Source organism: Apostichopus japonicus, chromosome 15 (assembly GCF_037975245.1).
Source record: "Apostichopus japonicus isolate 1M-3 chromosome 15, ASM3797524v1, whole genome shotgun sequence".
Taxonomy (NCBI): domain Eukaryota; kingdom Metazoa; phylum Echinodermata; class Holothuroidea; order Aspidochirotida; family Stichopodidae; genus Apostichopus; species Apostichopus japonicus.
This window is the reverse complement of record NC_092575.1, coordinates 15,715,870-15,729,782: the sequence shown is the minus strand read 5'-3', so window position 1 is coordinate 15,729,782 and position 13,913 is coordinate 15,715,870. Positions and strand designations below refer to the sequence as shown.

The window sequence follows — 13,913 nt, the reverse complement described above, 5'->3', positions numbered from 1 at the left end:
TACTTTACCACTGATTTTAAAGTAATGTAGCTACATTTCACAGATATAATACAATGTTATTTAAAAAGGAATTGACATGTTCATTTTGACGAAACAAATATTCTATTGGCAAAACTATATGACAGTTTAACAAGAACACAACGTGAAACATGGTATCGCCTATTTCAAACTATATGACTGTGCTTATATCTAGTAGTCATTACCCTCTATATGGACCTGTATGGTATATTTAGGCTCTGTGGGACAAATATACTAATTCGCGTATTAAGTCGAAGATATGCCCATTAAAAACGAATATTTACTCGCCGGTCAATAATAGCAGCCAATCAGAAGGCCGGTTTTATATGGTTGTATTCAATCGAAAATATACGAGTATAAATTCGAATATATACATGTATTAATTAACATATAGCCAATACACGCGTTTATTTGGAATATACACAAGTATTAATTCGGATATATATACACACGTATTAAATCTGCTGAATTCATACGCGTATATATTCGAATTAATACGAGTATGATACTATGATATGATTTGCACAGGGTCTACCATAGACGTGTGTTCAATGCATTGTTATATGCATGAAAGAAGTATGTATATTCAGTTACATAAAAATAACATATTAAATATGAAAGAAAGATATGGAAAAAATCGCAACAGAAAGACATAAAGTATGATTATATTTACAAATTTAGTTTCTTCTCACCTTGCTATTTTGATCTACCATATTTTACTCATTTTGTTTACCGCTTGTACTGTTGGGAAAATCCGGATGGACAGATTTTGTAGTCGATGATCTCATGGACGGCTCGTGTTTTGAACCGCTGCCGCCGCCCCTTTTTTATTTTTCCTTGCTCATGGAAGTTTGTAACAATACTGTCTTTTCGAGCCAATCAGGTTTGGGCTTGTTCCTCGCCCTTGATACTACGGTCTTCCTTGCGTATACGTATGGCAAGCCGTTTGTTTGACTTTTTATTCGATATTTGATGATATCAAGAATTTATTTGGTGATATCAGCAAATAAATTGTCGATATCAACGATTCATTTCCTGGTATATCAGCAAATAATTGTTGATACCAGCAATTATTTGATGATATTATCAAATGATTTGATGGCTTTAGCAATTAATTGGTGATCATCGGCGAGCGCCAGAGTATTCATTTATAATGATATTACAATGTATGTATAGCTACAACTGTCGCATATACAAGAATATGTCATCTCTTATCTATATGGAAACACATCGGCCAATTGACACCCTAATGGTTTATTCAGTTAAAGCTTTTAAATTTGTGCAACCTCTAATAAGTAAAGACTGATGTTTGTTATTATTTCTTAACCTGTTTATGTGTTACGTTTACGGCTACAGTTCCAACTGAGCATTGCATTACAAACATAAAACACTGCACACACAAGCTTATATCTGCCTTACGACCGACGACTGACTGACTGGATAAACCATTCTACTCAAAAGGTTCCGCCGTATAATCTTCTCGCGTATTTTAAGAGAATGTGGATAACGCTCGTAACCAAGAATGGGGGGGGGGGGGCAAAGGGGACGACCGCATTGTTTTTGTACTTTTGTTTATGATATCTCTAGTAATTTCAACATAGAAAATGCTTATAGATACAACTTACAAGGCCTGGGAAGTGTGGATTCTTTTGATCTATACGATAATTTCGGATTCCATGAAGAGAGTAGCTAAAGAAAAATGTAAAAAAAAAAACAGCAAGAAACCACGGAGTATTAGGATCCAATGATTGAATGCAAAGGTAGTGAATTTTAGTCAGGATCCCTTTGACAAAGTACGTGGAAATATTCCTTACAGCTGTGGTCATGTATACGCCACGAGAACGATCGATATGACGTAAGGCAGTCTTGATTACCATTCAGATCATTCGGCTGACCAGGGTCCCAAGAGCTGTTGGGACAAGGAGAAAGCAGAAATAATCAATCATTGAATAAATCAGTAAATCAACCAATCAATCAATCAACCAGTCAATCAATCAGAAGACATTTATGTAGCGCCAAAATCAACAGAAATTGTTCAAAGGCGCTAAATGTACCATAGCGTGTACAACTTAGCCTTGGTCATTGGTAACTTGTCACACCTACACACCAAAGTGTGCACAATTCAATCAATCTCTCCTGGGGCACCACAGTGCACCATAACCATGTGTCCCCGGGGGACTTCCCATAGGGTGCAGCCCTAAACCGGCGCACGCAACTAGTTAACAAGTTACCTCGCAAGTCCCCATTTATACACATGGGTGAAGAGAGGCAATGGAGATAAAGTTCCTTGCCCCAAATAAGGACACAACGCAATGATCTGGCCACAGCTCGAACCTGTAATCCTTAGATCTCCAGTCCACTGCCTTAACCACTTGACCACAACGCTCGTTGATATTTCTACGTACTAGTCACCTTACATTTGCCAAATAATTGCTTAACAATTACTAATAATAATTGTCACTCATAATGAAAAGATTATTAACCAGGACCAAATGCTAAAATAGGGCACGTATCCACCATGGGCGGCGATCCGTACTTCCGAGTGGGGGGGGGGGGGGGATATGCTCTTGTTGACTATCTAAGAGTAGCGCCACCATAGGTTGGTGCGAAGCGTACAAGAAAATTTTGGGATTTACAAACCCTCTAGATGGCCGGAAACGGCACTTCCCGAGGTTTCCAAGCGGAATACACCCAACTTTAAGATAGGGATATCATGTCCGAATTATCTCATAATCAGGATCCAATTTCGGGTGTTATTTTGGGAAAATTGTTCATTGCCCCTGTCAATCTTGTTTCAGGCGCTATACGTTAGAATGTTCGAGAGCTCTTTTATATTATTCGATGAAGAAAATAGCCTCATGCAGGCTATTATAGGCCTATACACATGCAATACACAATTACACAAAGTTATAGGGCCTATATGAATACTATGAGGGTGCATATATGTACTATATCAATACCGTGGGCGCAATAATACCGCTTGTTGTTATATATAACAACAAAAGAATAGTTGTGCCGATGAAGCCTACAGTAAACTATTCTTGCTTTATAAAGACGCTTTATTTGAAAAGATCGCACTGCGTTTATGGTAGGCGAGAAATGAAGCTAAAATAGAGCCATACATTCACGATAATGCATAAATGTAGGCATGAAAATATTCTTATCCCTGGCATTTGGTGGGGGGGGGGGTGAGGGGATATAGTGTATTTCATCCCCTCCACCCATTTTCATAGGGGGGATATAACCCCCCATCCCCCAGGATCGCCGCCCATGGTATCCACCAATCGATCCATCCATTCATCTATAAATAAGATATGACTCATAATTGACAAATATATTGAAAATTTTGGTCCCTCTGGAACCTTCGTCAGTAATACTTCATCTGACGGATACCGAAGTATTTGAAGCATTTTTGGCTTCGTCATTCGAAAATAATGATTATCGATTGAACGAACGAAACCTTGTTTCATGATTACACATATTGGCTGTAATCAATAAGACAACAACAGCTCCATGATTTGTCATTAACAAAAGCAAAATCAATAATAAGTTTGAAATTGCCAAAATTAAAATATAACTATGCACAAGCAATATTAACTGTTATTGATATACTGTTATTTACTCTGAATTTCTAAGTTGTTTTATATATATTATGAAACCATGGCGATTGGGGCAAGTGTAATAATAACAAAATACGTACATGTCAGTTAACAAGAAATCTCGTCCATCCAACCATTGGAACTGATCTCGGTTTAGTCCCGACTTCCGCTTAATTCCAATCCAGATAATATCAACAGAATTCCAGGCAATTGCATTGGTAATGGCAGTCATTTCACCCTGAACAATAAGGGATGACGCATGTTAGTATTTTGCGGTTAAAGAATCACATGACTTAGTGTTTTACACTGCGTTTCCCCGTCTGGCATTTCACCAACTTTTCACGTGTAAGGGAATACTTGCTCAATTCCAATATTAATAATAATGAAAATAATGATAATAATATTTGATTTTCATATAGCGCTTTACACCAGCGATAGGTCTCAAAGCGCTTTACAGACGTTACATATCACCCCTGGTCAATGGTAACCTGTCCCAGAGACAATCCCTCCAGTCCGCAGCAGTTATATACTGCGCCCAATGACAAGTCACCTCACAGGTACCCATTTAACCCCTGGGTGGAGAGAGGCAAGTGAGATAAAGCATCTTGGCAAAGGACACAACGCAATGAACTAGGCATGAATAGAACCAGCAATCCTTGGATCGCGAGTCCGACGCCTTAGCCAATTGGCCACCACGCTCTCGGCCACCACACTTAACGAGTCCTAGGCCTATATATTGTTATTACAATACCTACGTATAGTTTCAAACATGCAAGCAAAATAATTTTTTAATGATTTCTGTCTTCTTACCACAACGTCTGACACGTTGAAGACTGCAACATCTCCTCCGCACTTTTGACAAATTTGTCTCGAATCTTCGAAATAGTTGGTTACATCTGGTATCATATATAACTTAGCCATCGCCGGAACGGCGCTCCATGCCGAACAATCTGTTGAGAGAAATTCTGAAGTTACTTACTACGACAAACAATCAGTTATATTAGGACTTTAAAATGGTTGATATTAAATACAAACCTCGCACGTTTGACCATGGATACGTGCACTGCAGTTAAAGTTTGGCTTATCTAGTATTTGCTTCGTCAGACATGACAAGTAAGCATGATTTATAATAACAAAAAAAAAAGGAATAAAAAAAATGAGCCCGACGAACTCGCAGTGTGACAAAACTCCGACATATGAACAGATATTACCATTTAATATAAATGAAAATACGATATTTGTCTCAAAGAGGATGCAGCTTTTACAACTTTTCGATTTTTTTATAATATAGTTTGATATGATGTCAGAAATAAACAAAACTATCTAATTTTGATAATTGTTGCGTAACTGAATCAAGCCTGTGTGACTATAGGTAAATGATTTAGTTTATACTTAAATATATGGTCAAACTGAAGCAAAATACGTCAAAGAAAAGTGACAAACGAACGTCAGACGCGTGCGCAAGGGGAGGGGGGGGGGAGGGGCGGCATTGGGACCATGGTCGCCAACTCCATGTATCGGTACATGATATCCAAATCGAATTACATGTCTGGGTCAGAAAGATTCAATGTTACTCAATCAAAGTGATATGTGAGTTTACTATTATACTTTACAATTGCAAGCTATGTGAAATAGAAGTTTACTACTGTACTTTACCATTGCAAGCTATGTGATCTTGGATTCCTTCTTCGGTCCCGTCTATTACTCCATGAGACTTTACCAAGATTGCCTGACCTGCGCATGGGTGCGTTAGAACAGAATCAGCAAGCTTCTCGTTAATATTTGAAGAAAGGCAACTAGTCTGAACGGCTGAAAAGAGATTAACAAAATGTGACATAGAAGGTCGAGAGTTGGATGCATGTAAACAAGTATACTGCTAAATCCAGTAGCGGGGCTTTGAGAGGGTGACAACACATTTCAGTGGAGGTACAAACTTAATATGTATACGCAATCAGCATGAGGCTCACGGTTAGAGTTTTGACCAAATTGTGGAAAGGATGAGGTTTATTGAATAACTTAGAACCTACAAAGGGTGCACAATAAAGTATATTAGATTGATTGATAATTCGTAATATTCCGAATTCAAGCTTAAATCAATACTTATCTCGCTGTGTTTTATTGAATACAAGGTAGGCTTAATGTTATTAAATGATGCTGAATCCACACAAGATTATCACAATGCTATGCATCAATATATTATTTAGCTGCAGGCTAGCCTTAAGGCCTAATGGTATGTGAAATTTCCATAAATAGTACAATGTCAACGGAACTTCCCACAGGAGACGGACATATCCCTGAAGCTTAACAGACAAGAATAGCAGATCTCTGACGATTCAACAATGCAAATTTACAGACAAATAAACAACAACAAAATAAAATAAAACACGAACGCGCTGCATTTGACATTAGTGAGAAATAATGTTGTTCATTTTTTTACTTCGTAATAAACAAAAATATGGGGCGAGTTCTTTTGTTGGCTGGGGCAGATGCCGCATGCGGTGGGGAGGGGTGTTTGTTAAACTAAGAACAACGGAAGTCCCAAAGCTCCATCGAACTGGACATGAATTAAACCAAGTGGTGGGGGGGGGGGGTTGGGGAGGGGGAATATGGAGAGATAATTACCTAACTTGTCTCACGGAAACGTCTATAAATATACCATAACGAAACATATATAATTTGACATTTCACGTGCATAATTTGTTATCCCAACTCACCCAGCATCTTGGTATACAGTGGCAGCATACAAGTCCATACAAACATTGACAATTTGAGCTTCATTTTGGAGTTATCGATGTAATGAATCTTTTGTTTCGTTCAGCTAGTTGAGTATTTCCTCTGTTAATGACACAACAGTAGTGATTACATTGTATTATATAACAACAACGCCATGATGGCTGTTGGTAAAATTTCCAAGTAAAACATTAAAGAGACAAAAAGACTAACGTTGAAGATTGTCACAGGAAACGATGTGTCAATAATGGACGAACGATATTGCCTTTTTGGCTGATGATAAAAGTTAACAAATACGTCTTTATTAAACTAACATTAGTATGCGTTCGATATTTGGTGAAATCTGTAATATTAACAGTCAATATAATAACACAGGGCTAGGCAGGGCAAGGTCGTTCTCATTAGAAACATAACGATTTATTCTGTATCTTATGAAGATAGTTGATGAAGCACTGGCGTTGTGTGTTTGTGTGCGTTTGTTTTGTATTCTGACCGAGGACTTGAAAAAAAGAATTCCAGGTCCCCGGTTGTGATTTCTAAAGAATCACCACGTCCTCGGAAGAATTCTATGTATGGGGTATTGTGAAGGTTAGGGTACGTGGATTTGAACAATGGAAAATACAATGGGGTCCTCGGTCTAAATGTAAAACAGACATGTGTGTGTTGTGTTAAGTCTTTATATTTATAGACGTACTGCGTGTATGTTTACATATATGCTCTATGTTCTACTTTGTTTTTATTTTATTTCGTCTGTTTCCTCTCCTGGAATATTCAATATTTAAGCACTGATTGATGCTTTCTTCAAACAAAACGCCATAACATATAATATTGATGTGAAAGACCAAACATACTATCACAAACTCATGATTAGAGCGGGGCCTTAGGCCCTATATGCAACATCGTTGATAACAAACGCAGATATATGCTTCGTCTGCAGGGACAAAGACGCATACTGTACTTGATTTCTTACTGAAAGTGAAACCTTACTGTATTAAAAAATAAAAATAAAATTAAATAAAAAATAAAAAAACAACAAAAACAAACATATCCCTGTATCTAGTTCAAAACACTAGTACCCTACCGTTAAATCAAAATTAATTAACATCTAAATTGTGTATGAGTTCTTTTTTATCCAATAGGTATGGTCCCTATCTGTACTACGACAAAAAGTTTCGATTGCCAACTTAGAATTTCTGTAAAGCAATTCCATGAAAAGATCATACAATTCAATTGATTTTTTACGGGTACCTGCACGAGTTTGAACTATCATTAAGTGTATAAGGACGCACTGCGTAAATCATATTGTCAAAAACAATGTGGCGACTACCGCTTGTACTCGCTCCACGTGTTTGTGTGTAAGAATTATAAACGGAGCCATCAATGTGGCGTAGCAAGTGCTTGAACAAAGGTCAGATTAGAGATAATTATGTTACATCGCCGAAGGTGCTATATACTTGTGACTTAGTACTGAAAATGAAGTCTTACTGTGAATGTTTCGCTCTATTAGGAATATATACTTTGTTTTATGCATACAGTACACTGTTCCTGACTTTTAATTTATCATACGGTTATTACGGTCCTTATCTGTACTACGGAAGAAAGAATATTTTCGTTCGTCTTCTTAGACAAACGGCAAAAGCAACCTCACCATAAGAACAGTCATATAACAGCACCCCACATGCGCTAATACTTTTACCATCTTACGGTAGATATTTTAAGGCATATTAGGAATACTCCTTTTTATGCATAACTGATACGTTACACCGATCCTAAATGCAAATTAAGTGGAATATTCTGGTTATGATTTCCACCCATTCTTTCCTGAATCGTTCAAGAAGTTGCCACTTAGATGGCAACTCCCTGCATCGATGTATCGTGCTAGAAACACTAGACAAATTTTCTTGGGGCGCTTTGCTTGTTCGGCAAAGAAGCAGCATTTATTCGTCGCCGTTTATATACTGTGTATTGTACGGGAACGATGGCTTCCATATTCCAAAAAAATTAAACAAGTAATCCTAATTTGCAATAAAAAGGGTGTGACCGCTTCCAAAATAGTGATCACTGAATTAGTTTAAGACGAATCGAGAACACTGGAATAGAATATATAAACGAATTCGGGCTAGCTTGATCAACCAATATTTATTGACAACAAAATAAAGTAATAATGGAATCAATTAATTACAGGCTACGTTACTTCAATAATTTCAACTGAAACTTTCTAATCTAAATCGTTCTTAGCGTACAAAATGATGTCCCCGCTTACTTTATACGAAAACATTTCCAAAATATCCCTAATTTCGCCTTCCGAAAATTAGAAAGGACATTTTAAATAACAAGGCCACACCTGCTTATCCTGCTTAGTTACGTGACCAATTCCGGTCAACACGATATTTTGAGACGCGGGTGTCTATATACAAAAGGTTTTTACGCAAATACCTTACATATTAAGCAAATCCAAACAAAGCATAACCTGGCGCTTAAATCCAGTCTTAAATCCAGTCTTTCATGAAATTTCCTTAAGAAATACGGGATTAGCTATAGCCGCAAAAAGGCTATCAATGTATCCACGGCAGTTAGTTTCTTTTTAATCGCATGAAATACAGTCCCTAGGGTGAACCGTGACAGTGGGCTATAATGAGACTTTAATGGAAAGGTGTCATAAATTTCGGGGAAAAAAAAAAACAACTTCGAAAATCTGAAATTTCTCTACTGGTGGAAAGGTGAAGCATCGAAGTAGCTCACAAAAGGTTATTAAGTGTAACCGTTATAATACTACCACACAAGGTTCAAGCACCTTCCTGGTGTATAATACAATACTGAAGGCATTACCTTTGTACCTGGATTTATGCTCCATTCCAGAATTGCAGTAAACCTAATTATTGCTATACATGTTGCCCATGCACGTCCTTGGTGTGCAAGCTCAAAGGCAAGTAGACTTTATTGATTCAAACAGGGTTAAAATACATATGTAGACACACTCCTGTTTTTTGTTATTCATTTGTAATTGATGCCACATGATTTAGCAGGGATGGAACCTACGAAGCCCTAGCCTAATTTGTTTAGTTTCAAGTAGAATTGTAAATTAGACGCACAACATAGCCAAACATACTTCCGCGCACATACGCCTGAAGTTGGCTCTATCATAAAGTTGGGTAAATATACGAACGGGAGTTCATATGTCCAGAATGTACGTACACACTGGCCGCGTGTATAGGTACTGGCTTGAACGCTTATGCGTGCGTGTGTGGGAGTATAAAAATGGGCTTGTCTCGGTGTAGTCTAACATTATTTCGGAAATGTCGTTGTTGGAAATGGAATACCGCTAGATGACACTTTCCATCGGACTCATGGAAAGTAAGTGCAGCTATGAATCATGCATAAGGTAAACATGAATGGTAACTTAATTATAGCGCAAACTCAAATTCTTATATGTGAAAATCTAGACTAGGCTGGACCTCTCACGTAGATCTGTTATACAGTTCTCGGTGCAGGACCTGAGCTCTATATTGATGTTTGCTTTTAAGAGTCACCAGAAGGAGCATGTTAATTATCGTAAATTCAGCCCAAATAAATTACTTCTGTGGTGGTAGACCTTACAAATGAAATTTAACATTTCAATGTGCCTTAAATATGAAATCCACTAATGCATCATACTGTATATCAATGTGAAACAGATGTGTCTTCAAAGCTGATTTATAAAATTCGATCTTATTCCTAGAGCTATAGCACAAGGCTTACAAAACGACTGCTATTTACGTTGTTCTGAAAATCCAGAAATTAAGAGGTTAATATTGGAAGTATAATAAAAAAGAGTATGGAGTGATATGCGTGTTTGACTAATAACGTTTGAGCCAAGTGAAGAGTAAGGTATGTATTACTCCTCGTCTGTTATGGTTGAACCCTACATGCATACATCTCCTCGTATCCCTCCATCAACGTATCGATATAATCTACCATCGCCTTTGGTAGTTCGTCTTTTTGGGGTAGTGGATTATCGTGACCGACGAACCTGGATGATTTGTACGCGCGATCGTGGAACTTCAAGGCTTTACTTGCTGCCATTGACGGAAGCGATGACTTCCAGGATTTAAGGATCTCCTCGTCAGCTGGCCACTCGAGATAACTCTCTTTGTACGACAGCCCTAAGAATTTGAATAATCCTGGTAGGATCTTGTCCGGATGGTTAACAAGGTCTTCGCTATCTACAATCATGGTTTCATCGTTATTCTGGTTTCGTATGTGCTTCCAGAGGGTATTACAGTATTCCTGACGCATGTATTTGTCCAGGGACGCTGGGGTATCTGTAAGCAATTCAAAGTCAAACTCTCCGTAGCCTATCCATTGACACATCCTCTGGGTAGCCTTGCTAAATGAATCCACGGCGCGAAGAGGATGTCGGATCAAAAAGACATGTCGAGTCGCAACCTGTAAAATCAAAAGATATTTAAGAATGGCAGCAAACTACAGACGTGCAAAACAGAGGAAAGTCAAGGAATACATCCTGCCTCTAAGTTCATCTCTTATGTTCATACAATGTTGAAATATGTAAGTACCTCGTGCTGAACCCTGCACTTTCTCAATGCCCGGTTTCTGGAACCGAGACATAATGGAACAAAATTAACAAAATTAGCCACATATACATTATTTTTACTTTATACCAAGTCTCATTAAATTAGTTTGATATTTTCTTGATAAAACTATTATCTACTTCACTAGAGTTTTATGATTATTATTCACTTACTTAACTAAAATATGTTATATTACACAACTGCCTGCTGGAATTGAGTCATACATAGAGAAGGCTTTTTAACTTTTACGAGTATTGCACTAAAGAAAATGATTAGACTGTCCAATGTTTCTTACCGAACCTCGAACAATGCGTGATTAAGTTACAAGGCTGCATTTGTACACCACCAATTAATAAGTATAATGTATTTCTATAGGTTTCTAGAGAAAATTCATAACACGATATCTTTTTATCTTTTTATATGATCAAATCGGGATATAACCTTGGACGCATTATTTAGCGTGAAAACTCATACAAAAGGTCCTTTTATATGGTCCCAGTAAAGCAACATTATAATTTATACACTTACAAAGAAAATGTGATAATGAGGTCATATTAATGTATACCTTTGGTAAGTACTGCTCGTGATTTACGATACCCATCGCCGCATCTTTGATAATAACGATTTTCTCATCTCCCACATTTTCCTCCAACATGTTTTGGACATTTTCATAACTGAAAAGAAAAAGAATTGTATAAAATAATTTGCCAATACAGATCATTTCAAATTAATATTTCTTTAACGGTATTCAGATAAAAGACGTATATGAAACGAATTCAAGATGACGTGAAAGCAATGTTGCAATTGAGCATTTGAATAAACGGGTCATTATATATACCCCAAAATGGTTTAAGAAAAAAATTAAAGTTTACGTATATGTTTGGTTGCTAAGCAATTGTCGAAATGTTTGTACCCGTCCCTTGTCATTGTAAGGCACCTTTCTATAACGAAAGAGGACATTTTCCCCCCTATTTTGCTTTCTTTAATATTTTAACCATAAATATCCACCGCTAAAATATATAGACCAAAGTGGCTATACATCACAAATGAAAACTGCTCCAAAACTATTTTCTCTCAGCTAATATAGTTTTGAATGGTCTTTCAAAGACTTACGTGAAGTTATCTACCGAAAGAGATTTGCTTTCTTCGAAGAATGCGTGAGATTCAGGGGAATCTGCAACTTCCATTACTTTAGCATGGTACTCCTGTAGTCGAGGAGATAATGTAGCCACATCGATAGATTCCAGCATCTCCTGGTTAAGACAATTCCCGTACGGGTCATGCCAATAAAGGACTCCATCCACATTGCTAAGACATTTACCAAGAGCGGCAGCAGCGGTCCTTGGATAACTCCAAATAAAGATGCGGCGGGCTTGATTAGACATACCTCATATGTTGACAAAACAGAATGGTGAAGAACACTGACATTTTGTAAAGATAAAACGTTTCATGCTAAATTTTCACACGTGGCACTCTTGTTTACTTTATTTTTCTTCTTCAAATGTTGCGTGTAATTATTTAAAGAAAGTTATGTTTCTAATCCAGTGTTCTACAGAAATTAAAATTCATGCAAAGACATAAATTATATCCACTTCTACCCAATTTCACTATGTTCACAAGTTCAATTTTTTTTATAATTATTTCATATTGAAAAAGTCCTGTTATTTTCCTTATCACATCTAGTCAATCTTGCAGGATGAGAAATTATTCTCTTCGCTTCTCGGCCTTTTGGCTAAGATCATGTGTAGTATCTGTTCCCTTTCGAGGGGAATGGTGATGCACACCCGACGATGATCACACAGTCACAGTCCCGATGCAAGGGGACTGGGCTGAGAGCGGATCAGTCGTTTGGTAGTTTGGTTTTCGTGACCAGGTTATTTCCTGGGCGACTTTTCCTTAAAAAAAAAAGAAATTATTCTCTTATGCAAAGCTATGGTAACCTGTTAGTATAGGGTCGTGAAAGATCAGCGAGGTTTGCATATCTTCTAAGGAATTTGTATGGGTTTTCTGTCTACATATAACACTGATAGATATTACATATTGTCTTGTCTTACCTAGAAGTAAACTGAAAGGCCTGACGAATTATTACGATGCTTCCAAACTTTGCTTTGGATGTATTCCACAGTCATCGGTTGGTATAAAGAGCAGACTATATCATTCATCCAGGATTGATATAATATTTAAAACGCGCGAAATTTGGGTACACAACACATTCATGTTAAATCATTGTGATAACAAAAATGTGGACTTTACCCTGTTCTGCCTTTTGTCTGTAAAACAATTGAACTGATCCGTTTATTGAGACCTATGTTTACTATTGAATTAAAGGGAAATGAAATCCTCATCATCATCATCGTCTCGATTAACCGAACTACGCTGGTCGATGCAGTCAGGAATGGTGTCATAACGGAGTGTTAGCTTAGTGGCTAACACCGGTGCCTTTCAATCATAAGGTCCCCGGTCCGAGTCACTCCCAGATTAATGTATGTCGTCCAGTTACAGAGTTGTTGACAATAAACAATTCATAATCATGGACGTTAAATATGAATGTGAGAGACTGACTTCGGTCAGCTTGTTGCTTTGATAAGCCAATTATGCTTCTTCACGAGTTCCTGCTTGCAGGAGGATCTAATATACTTACATATACATACATAACATGTTGCAACACGTCAAACAAGCCATTTATCAGAGCATGCTCCCTCAATATGTATATAGTTTAATACCGTAAACTGTATTATTCTGCAATGCTTAGGGAACAATATTTGAAAGGTAACATACTTCAAATATGAAAATCTGACAAGTTGTCGGACCGAAGCTAAAACTCGCGGACGATAATGATGGTCGTACGTTAAGATGTCTACACGAAGAAAATAATACTTAAATGGTTACTACTATCAGATAACTACATCAGACATTTAAAATTGATGACAGTTAATAAGAGGTCTAATTTAATCTATTAGTACGAAAAAAAGTAAGACAACAAAGGGAAAAAAGAACA

At 37.3% G+C, this 13,913-nt stretch overlaps 2 protein-coding genes and 1 pseudogene across 2 annotated transcripts; 1 reads left to right on the top strand and 2 right to left on the bottom strand.

The window, feature by feature from the left end:
* Positions 1 to 115: 115 nt before the first annotated feature.
* On the bottom strand, positions 116 to 6,595 carry LOC139981195 (C-type lectin domain family 4 member G-like). Its single transcript, XM_071993404.1, has 5 exons — positions 6,332 to 6,595; positions 5,274 to 5,426; positions 4,428 to 4,567; positions 3,719 to 3,855; positions 116 to 1,927 (listed from the first exon to the last, which is right to left on the bottom strand). Exons 1-5 carry the CDS (start codon positions 6,393 to 6,395, stop codon positions 1,789 to 1,791), a joined length of 633 nt encoding a protein of 210 aa, XP_071849505.1. The 5' UTR covers positions 6,396 to 6,595; the 3' UTR covers positions 116 to 1,788.
* A 1,834-nt stretch (positions 6,596 to 8,429) lies between these two features.
* On the bottom strand, positions 8,430 to 13,436 carry LOC139981142 (uncharacterized). Its single transcript, XM_071993333.1, has 4 exons — positions 12,970 to 13,436; positions 12,029 to 12,302; positions 11,481 to 11,589; positions 8,430 to 10,772 (listed from the first exon to the last, which is right to left on the bottom strand). Exons 2-4 carry the CDS (start codon positions 12,298 to 12,300, stop codon positions 10,236 to 10,238), a joined length of 918 nt encoding a protein of 305 aa, XP_071849434.1. The 5' UTR covers positions 12,301 to 12,302; positions 12,970 to 13,436; the 3' UTR covers positions 8,430 to 10,235.
* Positions 12,628 to 12,704, top strand: LOC139981712 (U2 spliceosomal RNA; annotated as a pseudogene).
* Positions 13,437 to 13,913: the final 477 nt, after the last annotated feature.